The 17513-nt window shown below is 37.8% G+C and overlaps 1 protein-coding gene and 1 non-coding gene across 5 annotated transcripts in view; one reads left to right on the plus strand and one right to left on the minus strand.

The window, feature by feature from the left end:
- Positions 1-17513, minus strand: part of Scaper (S-phase cyclin A associated protein in the ER) — a 366393-nt gene that overhangs the window by 237376 nt on the left and 111504 nt on the right. For all 4 annotated transcript variants that reach the window (XM_059267924.1, XM_059267922.1, XM_059267921.1 and 1 more), the window contains exons 19-20: positions 17321-17473; positions 16535-16642 (exon numbers count right to left, since the gene is read on the minus strand). In XM_059267924.1, coding sequence (XP_059123907.1) covers positions 16535-16642; positions 17321-17473 — 261 coding nt within the window. The remainder of the gene's footprint in view (positions 1-16534; positions 16643-17320; positions 17474-17513) is intronic.
- LOC131915804 (U6 spliceosomal RNA) lies at positions 6827-6933 on the plus strand. The gene has a single exon (XR_009380445.1). It is a non-coding gene; the product is annotated as a U6 spliceosomal RNA (small nuclear RNA).

Below are 17513 nucleotides of genomic sequence, written 5' to 3' on the forward strand. Positions count from 1 at the left end.
ACCACTGAGCTAAATCCCCAACCCAAGAAATTAATTTTAAAGGTATAAAATAATTCCCTGGAACCAGTACAAAAAAGTCAAAGAGAAAGAAAATGTTTTTGTAGTTTTGTTCACTAAACTAAGAAGAAGTTTGAAAAAATCTTCCAGGGAATCAGACCCTCTTCTGATCTCTGTGGGCACCAGGCACATATGTGGTGCATGCATGTGGTACACACATACATAGATGTATGGAAAATATTCAACACATAAAAATACACAAGTACACAAATACACAGAACACATACACACAAACTTTGACTTTGAAATAAACTGTTTAAAAGAAAAGACATATAAAACTGAAGTCTCTGTAAACTTAGGGCTCTTTAGGTTTCTAATCCTGAATCTTTAGAAATATCTCCAAAAGTAAATTGCTTTTAAAATTATTAGATATATTTGATTTTATGAGTATGACTGTTCTACATGCATGTATGTGGACCACCTGTGTACCTGATGCATGCTGAGGTCAGAAGACATACTAGGTACTCTGTGACTGGAGTTACAGCTGGCTGAGAGCCACCATGGGGATGCTGAAAACTGAACTCAGATCCTCTGTAAGAGCAACATGTGCTCTTAACTGCTGATCCATCTCTTCAGCCCCCCAAAACTAAACTTTTAATTATTAAAAAATAATCAACACTATAAGTGACTCTAATTGTTAGTATTGATAATAAAACTAGAGGCTGGAGAGATGGCTCAGTAGGTAAAGATGCTTGGCCACTAAGCCTAAAACATGAGTACAATCCCCAGAAACCAAGTGCTAAAAGGAAACTCCCATAAGTTGTCTATTATTTACACACACACACACACACACACACACACACACACACACACACACACACACAAATCACATAATAATTAATTAAAATAAGTTCTCAAATTGACTTATTCATTAATCCTATTGAAGCACAAAATGAAAAAAAAGTGGAAGAACTTAATGATTTAGAGCAGCAGTTCTCAACCTGTGGTCTGCAATCCTTTTTGGGGTCAAATGACCCTTTCACAGGGGTCACCTAAGACCATCAGAAAACACAGATATATACATTACACCATAACAGTAACAAAATACAGTTATAAAGAAGCAACAAAAATTATTTTATGGTGGAGGTCACCACAAGAGGAAGAACTGTGTTAAAGGGTCACAGCATTAGGAAGGTTGAGAACCACTGACTTAAGAGTTTGTTCATTTGCTTTGTTTTTCTGTTGACATTTACACAATGTTCTCTTAACACTTTTGTAAGAGAGTAAAGGCTTCTGCTCCTACAAAGGAAAGGGAACGAGTGAGTCGTTATGGAGCTTCCTGTTTCCCAGATGGATCAAGATGCCACACTTCTTCCACATCAATGCCAGACACAACCTGAGCTCAACAATGAGCTCAGGTTGTATTTCACTTCACATAAGATGAAGTGACTTTTTATGCTTTTGCTGATATGAAATTTCCGTTTTACACATCCATCACTTAATTAGCATAATTTCTGGGGATAAAGTATGAATTTAGCATTTGAAAAATCGCGTTTGATTGCAAATATACAAGGAATGTTAGTGAATTTAAGATCCTTCATGAAGATCCTGCTCATACTTTTCAGGAGACAAATGAAATTAACTTTAATTTCCTTCATATTTGAGAAGGCAGCATAAAAAACAACTTGTCTAAGTCACATTTTTGAAATGCAAAGGATTTCACAAAGAAAGAATACACAGATTAACAATGGAAAAAGACAACCACCCACAGCTTTTAAACTTCATTCTCCTTACAAAAATAAATTCATCTTACACCAAAAATTATGTGCTTCATTAAATTTTGAGACAGGACAGTGAAAAAACCAAGCATAAAAACTAATGCCGTTTCTCTAACAATACATGTAAAATTTTTAACTTTAGAATATATTCATAAGTAGCACTCATTTTTATGTTAAAACATAACTATTTGAATTATAAAATCACCAAAATATCAAATACACATTAGTTCTTTTGTGAGAAGTCTTTTAAAATGCAAGAAAAATTCTCCAGTAAAATTAGATAAAAACACAAAACAATAAAGCTTTCTTACTCAGCAGTAACCTATTATGTTTAACAGTCTTAAAATAAAACATGTCAAAGGTCAAGAGTAAGTTATCCGAGATGTCAAGTACACTGGGTCAAAGGTACAGTTTTATTAGGTCAGAAGTGATATAAATAAAATCTTATATGCCAAAGAAGGGTAATAGACATGGTGTATATAATGTAAAGACATCATAGGCGACAAGTAATAAGTTTAAGTAGAACAAGTGTATTTACTATAGATACCTTCACTGATTAAAAATGAAACTTCCATGTGAATAATATAAAATAGCCTCTCTATAATATAGCACAAATGCTGTATTTCTAACATTGTTTTTCAGGAAGAAGGAGCTTTCACTAAGAATAGTTACATGGATTAAGTAAGAAGTTGAAAATTTTCATTATTTGCAACTGACGAGAGTACACAAAATGAACACGTTAAATAAACCTCAATCCACAATGACTAAATAAAAGACCACTACAACTACAAAATGTACACATTGCTACACAGTTTTTTTTATTTTTATTTTTTTATTTTGCAATACAATTCAGTTCTACATATCAGCCACAGATTCCCTTGTTCTCCCCTCTCCTTCCCCCCTCACCTTCCCCCCAGCCCACCCCCCATTCCCACCTCTTCCAGGGCAAAGCCTCCCCCGAGGACTGAGATCAACCTGGTAGACTCAGTCCAGGCAGGTCCAGTCCCCTCCTCCCAGGCCTAGCCACTCGACCCTGCATAGGCCCCAGGTTTCAAACAGCCAACTCATAAATGGGCACAGGACCCGGTCCCACTGCCTGGATGCCTCCCAAACAGATCAAGCCAATCAACTGTCTCACCCATTCAGAGGGCCTGATCCAGTTGGGGACCCCTCAGCCATTGGTTCATAGTTCATGTGTTTCCATTTGTTTGGCTTTGTCCCTGTGCTTTATCCAACCTTGGTCTCAACAATTCTCGCTCATATAAACCCTCCCCTTTCTCGATAACTGGACTCCCAGAGCTCCACCTGGGACCTAGCCATGGATCTCTGCATCCAGATCCCTCAGTCGTTGGATGGGGTTTCTAGCACGACAATTAGGGTGTTTGGCCATCCCATCACCAGAGTAGGTCAGTTCGGGCTGTCTCTCGACCATTGCCAGCAAGCAGTCTGTTGTGGGGGTATCTTTGTGGATTTCTGTGGGCCTCTCTAGCACTTTGCTTCTTCCTAGTCTCATGTGGTCTTCATTTACCATGGTCTCCTATTCCTTGTTCTCCCTCTCTGTTGTTGATCCAGCTGGGATCTCCCGCTTCCCCAAGCTCTCTTTCCCTCGACCCTCGCCCTTCATTACCCCCACTCATGTCCAGGCTGTTCATGTAGATCTCTTCCATTTCTCCGTCAATAGGTGATCCCCGTGTCTTTCTTGGGGTCCTGTTTTCCAGGTAGCCTCCCTGGTGATGTGAGTAGCAGTCCAGTCATCCTTGTTCCACATCTAGTATCCTCCTATGAGTGAGTACATACCATGTTTGTCTTTATGAGTCTGGGTTACCTCACTCAGGATGATTTTTTCTAGATCCATCCATTTGCCTGCAAACCTCATGATGTCATTGTTTTTCTCTGCTGAGTAGTATTCCATTGTGTATATGTACCACATTTTATTTATCCATTCTTCAGTTGAAGGGTATCTAGGTTGTTTCCAGGTTCTGGCTATTACAAACAATGCTGATATGAACATAGCTGAACAAGTGCTCTTGTGGTATGATTGAGCATTCCTTGGGTATATGCCCAAGAGTGGTATAGCTGGATCTTGGGAGAGATGGATTCCCAATTTTCTAAGAAAGCGCCATATTGATTTCCAAAGTGGTTGTACAAGCTCGCATTCCTACCAGCAGTGGAGGAGAGTTCCCTTAGCTCCACATCCTCTCCAGCATAAGGTGTCTTCAGTGTTTTTGATCTTAGCCATTCTGACAGGCGTAAGGTGGTATCTCAGAGTTGTTTTGATTTGCATTTCCCTGATGATTAGGGATGTTGAGCAATTCCTTAAATGTCTTTCAGCCATTTGAGATTCCTCTGTTGAGAATTCTCTGTTTAGTTCTATAGCCCATTTCTTAATTGGACTGTTGGGCATTTTGATGTCTAATTTCTTGAGTTCCTTATATATTCTAGATATGAGTCCTCTGTCAGATGTGGGGTTGGTGAAGACCTTTTCCCATTCTGTAGGCTGTCGCTTTGCCTTGTTGACCGTATCCTTTGCTCTACAAAAGCTTCTCAGTTTCAAGAGGTCCCATTGATTGATTGTTTCTCTCAGTGTCTGTGCTACTGGTGTTATATTTAGGAAGTGATCTCCTATGCCAATGTGTTCAAGACTACTTCCTATTTTCTCTTCTAGCAGGTTCAGAGTAGCTGGATTTATGTTGAGGTCCTTGATCCACTTGGACTTAAGTTTTGTGCACGGTGATAGATATATCGATCTATTTGCAGCCTTCTACATGTTGATATCCAGTTATGCCAGCACCATTTGTTGAAGATGCTTTCTTTTTTCCATTGTGCACTTTTGGCTTCTTTGTCAAAAATTATATGTTCATAGGTGTGTGGATTAATGTCAGGGTCTTCAATTCGATTTCATTGGTCCACATGTCGGTTTTTATGCCAGTACCAAGCTGTTTTTATTACTGTAGCTCTATAGTAGAGCTTGAAGTCAGGGATCATGATGCCTCCAGAGGTTGTGTTATTGTACAGGATTCTTTTGGCTATCCTGGGTTTTTTGTTTTTCCATATGAAGTTGAGTATTACTCTTTCCAGGTCTGTGAAGAATTGTGTTGGTATTTTGATGGGGATTGCATTGAATCTGTAGATTGCTTTTGGTAAGATTGCCATTTTTACTATGTTAGTCCTGCCTATCCATGAGCATGGGAGATCTTTCCATTTTCTGAGATCTTCTTCAATTTCTTTTTTCAGGGACTTAAAGTTCTTGTCATATAGGTCCTTCACTTGCTTGGTTAGTGTTACCCCAAGGTATTTTATGTCATTTGTGGCTATTGTAAAGGGTGATGCATCTCTGGTTTCCTAAACCACATGATCATCTCACTAGATGCAGAAAAGGCATTTGACAAAATCCAACACCCCTTCATGATAAAGGTCTTGGAGCGATCAGGAATACAGGGAACATACCTAAACATAATAAAGGCAATTTACAGCAAGCCAACAGCCAACATCAAATTAAATGGAGAGAAACTCAAAGCAATTCCACTAAAATCAGGAACGAGGCAAGGCTGTCCGCTCTCCCCATACTTATTCAATATAGTACTTGAAGTTCTAGCCAGAGCAATAAGACAACATAAGAAGATTAAGGGGATACAAATTGGAAAGCAAGAAGTCAAGCTTTCCCTATTTGCAGATGACATGATAGTATACTTGAGTGACCCCAAAGATTCCACCAAGGAACTGATACAGCTTATAAACACCTTTAGCAACATAGCAGGATACAAGATCAACTAAAAAAAAAAAATCAGTAGCTACACACAGTTTTATCAGTCTATTTTTCTTTCCTTTTCATTTCTTTTCATTGAAATTAAGATAAAATTTATATCTAAGTTTATATAATAGCATACTACAAATTTTTTTTTCATTCTAGAGATAAAACTGAGGACCTATGGATGCCAGCAAGTATCCTCACCAAGCTGCATCTACTACCCTAGAAAACTTTTTAAGGTTTAATTTTAATTTACTTTAAAATAAATAATATATTCAGCTTTACAAGAGAATTTACTAATTTTTTTTTTAATGGAAAGCAGTACCCATCATTTAGGGGCAGTAATCCTCACTTAAAACAAATTCTATCTAGAAAAAAGGATAGAGGTCACTGGTTTATTTGGGTTTGTTGTTGTTGTTGTTGTTTGATACAGAGTCTCAGCCCCAGCTGGCCTTGAATTCTAGCTCCTCCTGCCTCTGCCTACCATCTGCTGGGATGCAGACATGTGCTACCATAGCGCACAGGTGACTACAGTTCTAAAATCAAATTCAAACAGAAATATTGTAAGAGACTTAAGTAAAAAAAAAATCATACCACCTTCTCTAGAAGTACTCATACAATCTGAGTAAAATCATAAATTATTTGAGGCAAACTAAATAGATAACCAGTTCCATATGCCACTTCAACTGTATTACAATTACATAGAATTTACAAAGAAGAAATTTAGAGGCACATTAAAATAATACCTTTAAAACTATGTATAATTTTTCACTTCAATTAAATTCAACTCAGTAAATGTTTATTAGAAATCTAAACTAAGTATCAACTATTACATCAAATATAAACTCATAGAAATTCAACACTGGAGACTTAATTCCAGCCACAATGAACTGGCTAGTACTAGATTCATATTCCAACTCCAAAGGCTACAAAAAATGCACAAAGCAAGCAAGTCAAGGTAGTAAGGAGCAGCCACACAGCCAGCATCTGTGACCAGGGCCTCAGGGACAAGGACAAGAAGCCCAGGAAGTGTGCTTCCACCCTCCCTGATTCCTCCTTAAGACATATGTCAGTCCCAGACTATGCTCAGGAGAATAGTGCAGGCTACAAATGAGAATTAATGAGCTGAAGAGACACAATTCAGAATTTAGACCTGGAAAAGGAAGAAGTCACAGAGAATGGAGTCCAATTACTTTTGTGCAATTTCTCTTTAATCATCAGTTCTATCCTGAAAATCATGAATAAACAGCCATTTCATTCCTTCGACTTACTTAGACAAAACTTGATTGAGAAAACAGCCACAGTGCTCACTTCGGCAGCACACATACTAAAATTGGAACGATACAGAGAAGATTAGCATGGCCCCTGTGCAAGGATGACACGCAAATTCGTGAAGCGTTCCATATTAAAAAAAAAAAAGAAGAAAGAAAAAAGAAAAAAGAAACCAGCCACAAAACTATTCACTTTCGGGCGGGCTGGGGGGAAGGTGAGGGGGGCGGGAGGGGGGAGAACAAGGGAATCTGTGGCTGATATGTAGAACTGAATTGTATTGCAAAATAAAAATTAAAAAAAAAAAAATTTTAAAAAAAAAAAAAAGAAATCTTTAGGTGTTTGCTAAGTTAAATATATGCTAATGGTAGCCCTGTATAAGTTTGTAAAATAGATCTATAGAGTTCCTTTAAGAAAATAAGCTTGCAAGAAATATCTAAGGTAGTCTAAGACGTGTAGTAATAAGCTTGTAAGAAGTAAAGATACTAATTGTAAATGTAAGTTTAAATAAGAAATATGATAAGTATATAAGAAATATATTTGCTAAAGTAGTTCTATAGTTTCCTTAAGGAGTATAAATAAGTAGATGTTAATACGTTATATGTGAGTTTGTAAAATGTAGATGTTGAGTGTGAGTCTAAATGCTTTGCAAGGCAAAAGGTTATATGTGAGTTTGTAAAGTGTAAATGTTAAGTGTGAGTCTATTTTTAATGTATATGGTGAAAGAACCTGAGATACAGAGTTAGTGTTCTAGGAGACTGCAAAGCAGGCAGTCTGAGCGGTTTTTCAAAAGCTCCAGAAGCCGCTAAGAAGCTAAGAATGGCGGACGCCAGAACTAGCACAAGGCATCCGCAGCTGAGATTCATGGAAAATCAACGCAACACAGAAAAACCTGAGCTAACATCAAAAATGGTGCGGTTTAGAATACTACTGTACCTAAAAAGGTCTGTCTGTGAGAACAAAAGTTGCAGAGACGCTTGTTTGAAATAAAATTGTTAACGACAAAAAGTTTTGGTTGAAAACCATCTCTTCATATTTGGAAGTGAAAGCCTGATACTAAAATTTGTTTGAACTTTTTGAACTTAAAATGAGATAAAACTACAAAAAGATTTTGGTTATGGATTTCTTCATATTTGGAAGGCTCGTACCAGAATTTATCATTTGAATTTTGGGACTTAAGAAATGAAATGAATAGTAGAGATTTCATTACAATGGAACAATTTTGAGTTTACTTATAGTAATGACCTAGAACTGTTTTCTGGAATTGGGTTAAAAATGGAACTGTTTAAATGAAGAAATTTATTATTTCTACCTAGAATCAAGATGCAGTTTTGTGTATGCATATATGCTTTATTAATTGGTGATTCATGAATTGTTTTGTGGAACTGTTTATGTAAAAATGAAATTACTTACAGAACTGGTTTTGTGTTACAAATAGAACTGTTTAAATGGAAAAGTTTGGGTTTTCTAACCAGGCTTGAGATTTTGCTTAAATTATAAAGAAAAGGTGGAGAGTTAATATTCCTTAGTCTAATTTCAAAAGTTGTTTGAGTGGATTAATGTCATGTTTTTGTTAGTAAGAAATGCAAATAGGGTATACTAAAAGACTACTTTTAAAGTATAAAGAGTTTTATTAAGAAAAAAGAAAAAAAAAAAAAAAGAATATCATCTTTGGTCATGAGGTTGACAATGTTATAAACAATTATACAAACAGTAGCTCAAACTACCACAGAATAAATCTTCCTTCCTCATTAAATTAAATATGAGATAGTCTATTAATACTCTTATATAATAAAACTACAAAACAGTCATAAAAAAAAAAAAAAAAAACTATTCACTTTCTCAGAGCATTCAGCCCAGAGGAATGCCTTCAACCCAAAGCAATGCCTTATCTGCTTGAATCTTCTCAAATCCTAGAGTAGCCAAAGTCTATACAAGGCCTTTCAGGTACTTCCTACTGAAAAGTAACACAATTTCCCATGATGTGTTTTCCTTTCTTTTGACAACTCAATAAATAAACTCCAGATGCATTACTGATGGTCTTTGCCTGCAGAGTATTAATAAAAGTCTAATAAAAATGATTACTGCAGTGCCACAGAAAAAATAAGGGCCAGTCTCACAAGTTAAGAATGAAGAAAGACATAGAAAGTATATACCATGCAGTATCATCTATACAAAGTTCCAGAATAGGCAGGAGAAATTGATACTATCTATACACTAGTCATGGTTTAGGAACATTACAGTGAATGGGCAAAGGGAATCTTCTGGATGGCATGGAATTATATCCTGTTCTAGGCAATGTAACACCAATGTTCACATATATAAACATTGCTTAAGTGCTAGATATTTGTGTACTTGATTAATAAATGACATACGTTAAAAAATGTAACATAGGCAGCATTGCCACTCAGCCCTCCTCAGCAGGAGTCTAGGTCCCTGTGACTGACTGTTGTCTGAGTCACTCAGTTCCCAACAGCTCTGCTTGGGTCAGAGTCCATGTCTGGACAGCATGGAGTCTATGACCATGAAGCCAGCAAAAGCTAAAATGGCTGGGAACCCTATAATTAAAAAAAGAGAAAGAAAAGGATCCCAGACAAATCTTAAGATCCAATTAGAGTGTACTATAGAACACATCCACTAAGCTTTCCTGATCAAGAATGCTGCACAGATTGTGGTCAATAATACAACTGTACAGCTCCATACTGAGTTATGTACTCAACAGAAATGGAGACTAACTAGCAGGAGACTTGGTATTCATTTAGGAAAATTTTGGGCATTCATACCATCCAGAAGGAGCTTTTTAATGCTGTGGCTAATCCCTTGGCAGATGGCCTCATTCATAGCAAGAATGGTCTTTTTTTTACAGATGGTATGGCTGGAAGTAGAGAAGCCCACACAATGACAAGTTGTCCAGATGATGGAGAACTGCTTCCTCATTGTGTAAATATATTTCTAACAGCACAGGGTTATTTCAAGAAAAATGTTACATTTTAAAATCTAATGACAGGAATAGTATGGACGCATAGTGTAAAATTGATGCCTTATTGGAACATCAGAAAATAGAAGCCATGCCCATTCCAAAGATCCCCTCTAGCAAGTGACAAGTAGATCTCGAGTTTGCAGAGAAGATAAATATACAAGAATTCTGCAAAGCAGAAGTTAACAAAGACAGTGTCTTGCTGTGTAATAACCCCTTTGTACACTGAAAAGAGTTGTCATTGTAATTAGTTTTATAAAAAAGCTAACTGGCCAATAGCTGGACAGGATAAGGTTAGGCAGGCAAAACAGACTAATTACACTAGGAAGAAGAAGGGTAGAGTCTTGGGAGTCACAAGAGATGCAGAAAGAAGCAAGATGAATGTGCCATATTGAAAGAAGGTACCGACACATGGCAGAGGGTAGATAAGAAATATAGGTTAATTTAAAATGTAAGAGTTAGCTAGTAACAAGCCTGAGGTATCAGCCGATCATTTATAATTATTATTAAGTCTTTGTGCATTTATTTTAGAGCTGGCGGTCCCAACAAAAACTCTGCCTACAATGTCTATGGCATATTTGGTCTCTTATATTGAAATCTATAATAATTACATATATGGTCTACCGAAGATTTCTTAGGATTTTATTGCTGTGAAGAGACATCATAACCATGGCAACTCTTATAAAGGAAAGTATTTAATTGGGCCTAGCTTACAGTTTCAGAAGTTTGGTCCATTATCACCATAGCATGGGACATGGTGGCATGCAAGCAGACATGGTGCTTAAGAAGGAGTTGAGCCGGGTGGTGGTGGCGCATGCCTTTAATCCCAGCACTTGGGAGGCAGAGCCACGCGGATCTCTGTGAGTTTGAGGCCAGCCTGGGCTACCAAGTGAGTTCCAGGAAAGGCGCAAAGCTACACAGAGAAACTCTGTCTCAAAAAGAACAAACACACACACACACATACACACACACACACACACACACACACACACACAAAGAAGGAGCTAAGAGTTCTACATCTTGGTCCCCAGGCAGCAGAAGCAGATTGTATCACTAGACTTAGCTTAAGTGTATATGAGACCTCAAAGCCTGCCTCCACAGTGACACACTTCCTCCAAGAAGGCCACATTTACTCCAACAAGGCCACACCTCCTAACAGTGCCACTTCCTATGGGCCAAGCATTCACGTGCATGAGTCTATGAGGGCCATATCTATTCAAACCACCACCCTCCCATCCCTGGCACCCACAGGCTTGTAGCCATAACATAATGCAGAAATGAACTCAGTCCAACTTCAGAAGTCCCCAAAGTCTGTCACAGTCTCAACAATGTTTAAAAGTCCAAAGTTCAAAGTCTCTTCTGAGCCGGGCGGTGCTGGCGCACGCCTTTAATCCCAGCACTCGGGAAGCAGAGCCAGGTGGATCTCTGTGAGTTCGAGGCCAGCCTGGACTACCAAGTGAGTTCCAGGAAAGGCGCAAAGCTACAGAGAAACCCTGTCTCGAAAAACCAAAAAAAAAAAAAAATCTCTTCTGAGATTTATGCAATCTCTTAATTTATGCAATTTTTCCCTGTAAAATCAAAATTAAAAAAGAAAACAAATCACACACTTCCAAAGTATAATGGCATAGGATATACATTACCATTCCAAAAGCAAGCATAGTGAAGAAAATACTGGACCAAAGCAAGACCAAAAACCAGCTGGGCAAATTCCAAACTCTGAATCTCCAAGTCTGATGTCAAAATGCTCTTCAGAGCCAGGCAGTGGTGGCGAACACCTTTAATCACAGCACTCAGGAGCAAGAGGTAGGCTGATCTCTGTGAGTTGAAGGCCAGCCTGGTCTACAGAGCTAGTTCCAGGACAAGTAGAGCTGTTACACAGAGAAACCCTGTCTTGAAAAACCAAAAGAAAAAGAAAAAAAATGCTCTTCAGATCTCCAACCCCTTTCAGCTTTGTTGACTGTAACACACTTCTTTCTCTTGGGCTGGTTCCACTTCTTGTTAGCAGTTTTCTTCAGCAGGTATCCCATGGCTCTAACATCTCGAACATTTTGGGGTCTTCAAGGCAATCTGGGCTTCACCTTCACAGCTTCACTCAATTGCCTCTCTGGGCCTCCATACAGGGACACCCCTGCCACATGCCTGGCCTCTGCAGCTTTCCTTTGTCACAGAGGCTGATTCCATAACCCCTTTCTCCTGTCCTTGATTCTAAAGCCAAAACCATATGGCTGAAGCTGCCAAGCTCTGCTGCTTGCTGGGGCTGGAACATGGCCCCCTTCTTCAATTACCAGCTTTCTATTTTCAATGGTTTCCTTTACTGTCTAAGCCTAGCTGTCCTGGAACTTGTTCTGTAGATCAGGCTGGCCTTGAACTCAGAGGTCTGCATGCCTGTCTTCTGAGTGATTAAAGACATATATTACCATGCTTGGACCTAAGCTTTTCTTTAATTCCTTTTCAAAATAGATGGAAGCTTATCTGGTGGGATCTTGCCCTGAGGTCACCACTTTCCTTACTCCATTTAACATCTGGATTTTTTTTTAATCTTTTTATCCCCTAGAACACAGGACTTAGATCCATTCTATTTCCTGGTGACCCCTTTCTCTTCAAATTGTACATTTTGTAACTTTTCTTGCCCAGCTTGCTCCTTTTCATTATAGATCTTTATAAGAGTGACCACTAATAACCACAGGACAGAGTCAATATTACACTGTTTTGAGATTTCTCTTGCCAAGGGAATTAATACAAATCTCTTCACTTTAGCCTCAGGCAGACTCTTTGGACAAGAGCAAAAAGCAGTCACATTCTTCACCAAAATATCATAATAACAACATACTAAAATTCTTCTCCTCTGAAACCTCTTGAGCCAGGCCCCCATATTTCAAATCATCCCCAGCACCACTGTCTTCCATGTTTTTACTAGCATGGCCCTTGGAGAGGCACTTCAAGCATTCCACTGCTTTCCTAACCCAAAGTACCAAAGCCCAAATTCCTCCAAACAAAAATATGGTCAGGCTTATGACAGCAATAACTCAGTCCCTGGTAACAACTTCCATCTTAGTTAGGGTTTCTATTTCTGTGAAGAGACACCATGACCACATTAACTCTTAAAAAGGGAAACATTTAATTGGGGCTGGCTTACAGTTTCAGAGCTTTAGTCCATTATCATCATGGTGGGACAGGGTGGCGTGAAGGCAGACATGATGCTGGAGAAGGAGCTGAGAGTTCTACGTCTTGATCCACAGGCAACAGGATGTGAACTGGGAACCATACTGGGTATAGCTTGAGCATATAAGACATCAAAACCCACCTGCACAGTGACATACTTCCTCCAACAAAGTCAAACCTTCTCAAACAAGGCCACACCTAATAGTGCCAATCCTTATGGGCCAAGAATTCAAACATATGAGTCTATGGAGACCATTCCTATTCAAACCACTACAGAAGGTGTGCAGTTTAATCCCATAAAGCCCAAGTGGAATGGCTGTAGTACATCTATGAAGAACACAGACTCTGTACTCCCACAATCTAAAATGCTCCAAGAAGGTAAGAAACACAATATGTATGGTATAGAATGTACTGTAGCAGGCTTTTTTGTACTGCCAAACACCAAATCATGACACAGAGACTATTATTAGTTATGAAAGCCTGCCCCCACAGTGGCACATTTCCTCCAACAAGGCCATACTTTCTAATAATGCCACTCCTTTTAGGGGCCATTTTCTTTCAAACCCCCACATCATCTGTTCAAGAACTACTTCAATTGTAAAGGGAAGATACAGCTGATTGGGTGTGAATACAAAGGCTGAAGACTATGAAGAAAGCTTCCAAGTCATGAGATTCGCTGAAGTAATCCAAGAAGTGAAAGAGTGAGACCAGAAGTGGTATGTAGCTTGACACAGGAAGGCAAAGAGAAACTTGGCTAGGGAGGACAATTCAATGAGCCACTGGTGACTGAAATGAATCTACAGAGCTTCTCATCATTGCCCCTGTTCAAACTTTGGATACCAATGACAGACCCTTCCAAAAATAATTGAAGTTTTGGAAAAACAACATTGCCTGTGATGACTGATGACTGAGGAGTTTAGCAACCAGTGTATTACTTTCACCCATGCCTAATACACCAACTACCATCTGACACAGAAAGTTCCATTCTGCATGGAGCAGATGAGTAGATCATAAGTCTACCTCCCTCTAACATGCAAATAGAGACAGTCATGCAGTCACACGTCCCTCACACCATCACTGTGTCTGTTGAAAATGAAAAGGTGCTAGCTAAGTGTGAGAAGTACATGCTGACCCACCAGGAAGTGGCCTCTGATAGGAAGATTCAGATTAAAGTAATTAAGGGTGATGTTAATGAGGTGGTGGATAATCTGTTCAGTTTACTAATGTTGAGACTGTAAAATCAGAATCACCAACTAGCAGTCAAAAATAAAGATCATCCACAGTAGCACCTGCCCAACCAGAGGGTACAGAGTTTGAATGGGCCGGTGTAGAAACCAACTGTTCCCTGGCTGTGAGGATGAGAGCAGGATCTCAGCTGGGACCCCAGTATCAGCATGATTCACAACCCAAATCGAAGAGGCCTTGAACTGACAGCCCTGGTATCAGAACATTTTTGTTTGTATTGATGACTTCTCCAAAGCAGTGCCAAAAGCAATATTGGAGTCATCATACAAAAGAGAGAATCTAGATCAAAATGAAATTTTTGTGACTTTTCCAACTGTTCTAAATATGTTCTAGAGTTTCTTTCTTTTTTAAAAAAAATTATTTATTTATTATACATACAGTATTCTGCTTGCATGTATGCCTGCATGCCAGAAGAGGACACCAGATCTCATCATAAATGGTTGTGAGCTACCATGTGGTTGCTGGGAATTCAACTCAGGACCTCTGGAAGGGCAGCCAGTGCTCTTAACCTCTGAGCCATCTCTCCAGCCCTCTCTAGGGTTTCTTAAACAAAACAAATTCTGCTACTGATAAGATGCAAAAAAATGTACTTTAAACATATCTAACAATTAAGACAAAACAAAGATGGTAACTGGCCAATGGTAAAACCATTTTAGAAAGTATTTAGAATTCTGTATGTATATTTACTTTCTCATCTTTAGATATGCCAAAGGAATTGAAATAAAAAGCATGAGGAATGTACACACACACACACATACACATACACACACACACACACACACACACACACACACACACACACACAGCCAGTAAGATGGCTCAGTGAGTAAAACCCTGATGACAAGCCTGAATTTAGTCCCCAAAGCCCAAATAATAAGAGTTAGTTGCCGTGGGGTTACTCTGAGTCAAAATGGGAGGTGGGAAATCTGAAGAATCTTGAGTATGCAGAGCAGTGGCCAATATTAACAAGAGAAATTCTGCTTCACAAACAAGGTGGAATGAAAGAGCCAACCCCCAAAGCTGTCTCCTGAACTCCACCCACCACACTCAAAAATAACTGAATAAAAATAAATCTTAAACATAAGTTTAACATACACTGAGATCTACAAACAGACACTGCCCTCAAAGAAACCACGATAATCTTTCCTGGGCATCTTAACAGATGTTTACCAAGCATGAATTCTATATATTTAGAACAGGAAGAACAAATAAATTCATAGATATCATCCTAGTTCAAGAACAGTTAAATACAAAATTATAAATATTCATAAAAATGTAAAATTTCAGTACATAATAATTATATGTAAGTAAATAATACGTTTCTAAAACTTTGTAAATTGTTTACTAATTCAACATTAACCACTTACATGAAATAGATATTGATCTATGTTTTCTAAATCATTTGATAAATCACTGATAAATTCCTTTTTGTTTTGTTTTGTTTTGTTTTATTTTGTTTTGTTTTGTTTTTCAAGACAGGGTTTCTCTGTGTAGCCCTGGCTGTCCTGGAACTCATTCTGTAGACCAGACTGGCCTCAAACTCAGTGATCCACGTGCCCCTGCCTCCTAAATGCTGGAATTAAAGGCGTGCATCACCACTGCCTGGCTTTACTGATGAATTCTTGTCTCAAATTAATAACAAAGTATTATAACTTCTCTTTTTTAAAAATCTATTTGTGTGTGTGTGTGTGTGTGTGTGTGTGTGTGTGTGTGTGTGTGTGTGTGTCTACCATGCACAATGTGCATGGAGTTGCCCACAGAGACCAGATGAGGGCATCAGATCCCCTAGAGCTGGAGTTCCAGGCAGTTGTGAGATACCCAACATGGGTGCTCAAAAACAAATTCTGGTTCTCTATAAACTCTGGTGCTCTTAACTGCAGAGCCATCTCTGGAGCACCTGATTGTAATGTCTTAAAAATCTTTTTTAATCTGTTCTATTCATTAGGGTGTATGTGTGCACATTCAGTTGTTTATGTGCCATACCATGTAGGTGGGGATTACTACATGACAATTTGAAGGAGTCAAGTCTCTCCTTCCACCCTGTCAATCTCAGGGATCAAACTGAGGTTGACAGGTTTGGCTGCGTGTGCCTTTATCCTCTGAGCTAACTATCTCACAAGCACAAAATACTGTAACTTTTTCTGGTACAAAAATTATGTAAGTGATAACAAAAATTTTGTTTGTATAGTTAATATTTTTACTATTTTAACATATATGTCTATTATATTAATAGAGATATTAAGTGCTAAATATGGTTCTAAATAGTTATATGAATACACATAAATAAGGAACTCATAATAAAAGAGCAGAGCCTAGATAATCAATTCGTAATTGTAAAGAGACAGAAGTAAAGCTTACCACTTCTTCATCTGAAAGTTCACGCCCCTGGATACTGCTATTCTCCCTCACAGCTTGCTGGTGTTTTTTCCCTTTAATGTGGCTAAAGAGATATACCTCCGAAGCAATCTAAAAACACAAAATCAAAGCCAAATCAATCAACATACCACTGCATCCAATGTTAAAAACTAAACATTCAATTCAGTATATTATATACAATTTCATATCACTCTAGAATATATATTAATAAAAATATTAATATATAAATTATATAACCTATATTATATCATATATAAATTATACATCATATAATTATATTAATATATAAATTATATTAATAATTGAAATTTTAATATGTTATTAATGTATATGCAATGATACATATACATATGTATAAAGCTTTATTTATATACTATATTTCTATATATAAATATATTATATGAATATATATATATATATATATATATATATTTCCCCTAGAATGCAATTTTGAGACTAAGTTTAAAGATTCAAGTCTCAGCACTGAAAAACTGGATTTTGATTTCTGGTTCCAATATATTAAAATATTGCCTTAGTCTATCATTAAACAGGTAAACAACCATTTTAGTAACAATTGCATACATCGGCACTTTGCACCGCCATTCCTAAATGCTATTATTTTTAACATTTACTTTTCATTTAAAATCCTCAAGGAAGTCAATATCACTTAGCAGATGCCTTAGCACCAGATTTAAAAGGCTAGAAGCCTTTTAATAAATTTTAGCAATAAATTCTATCACTAGACTATTAATAGTGACAACCACCTACCAGAACATTGCAGAGAGAACACTGCTTCTTTCTTTCATAAGGGGTCAGTTTAGGGGCATAATCAGTATTTGCATGTCGCCCACTACTTAACTCAGCAGCCTTTTCTTTCCTTTGTTCAATCTGTTCCATGTGTCTTCGAATGCTTTCATCATGCTGTAGACAGGGGCAAAGTGTGAGGAAATTTAAAAAGTAT

Source organism: Peromyscus eremicus, chromosome 7, assembly GCF_949786415.1.
Source record: "Peromyscus eremicus chromosome 7, PerEre_H2_v1, whole genome shotgun sequence".
Lineage (NCBI taxonomy): Eukaryota > Metazoa > Chordata > Mammalia > Rodentia > Cricetidae > Peromyscus > Peromyscus eremicus.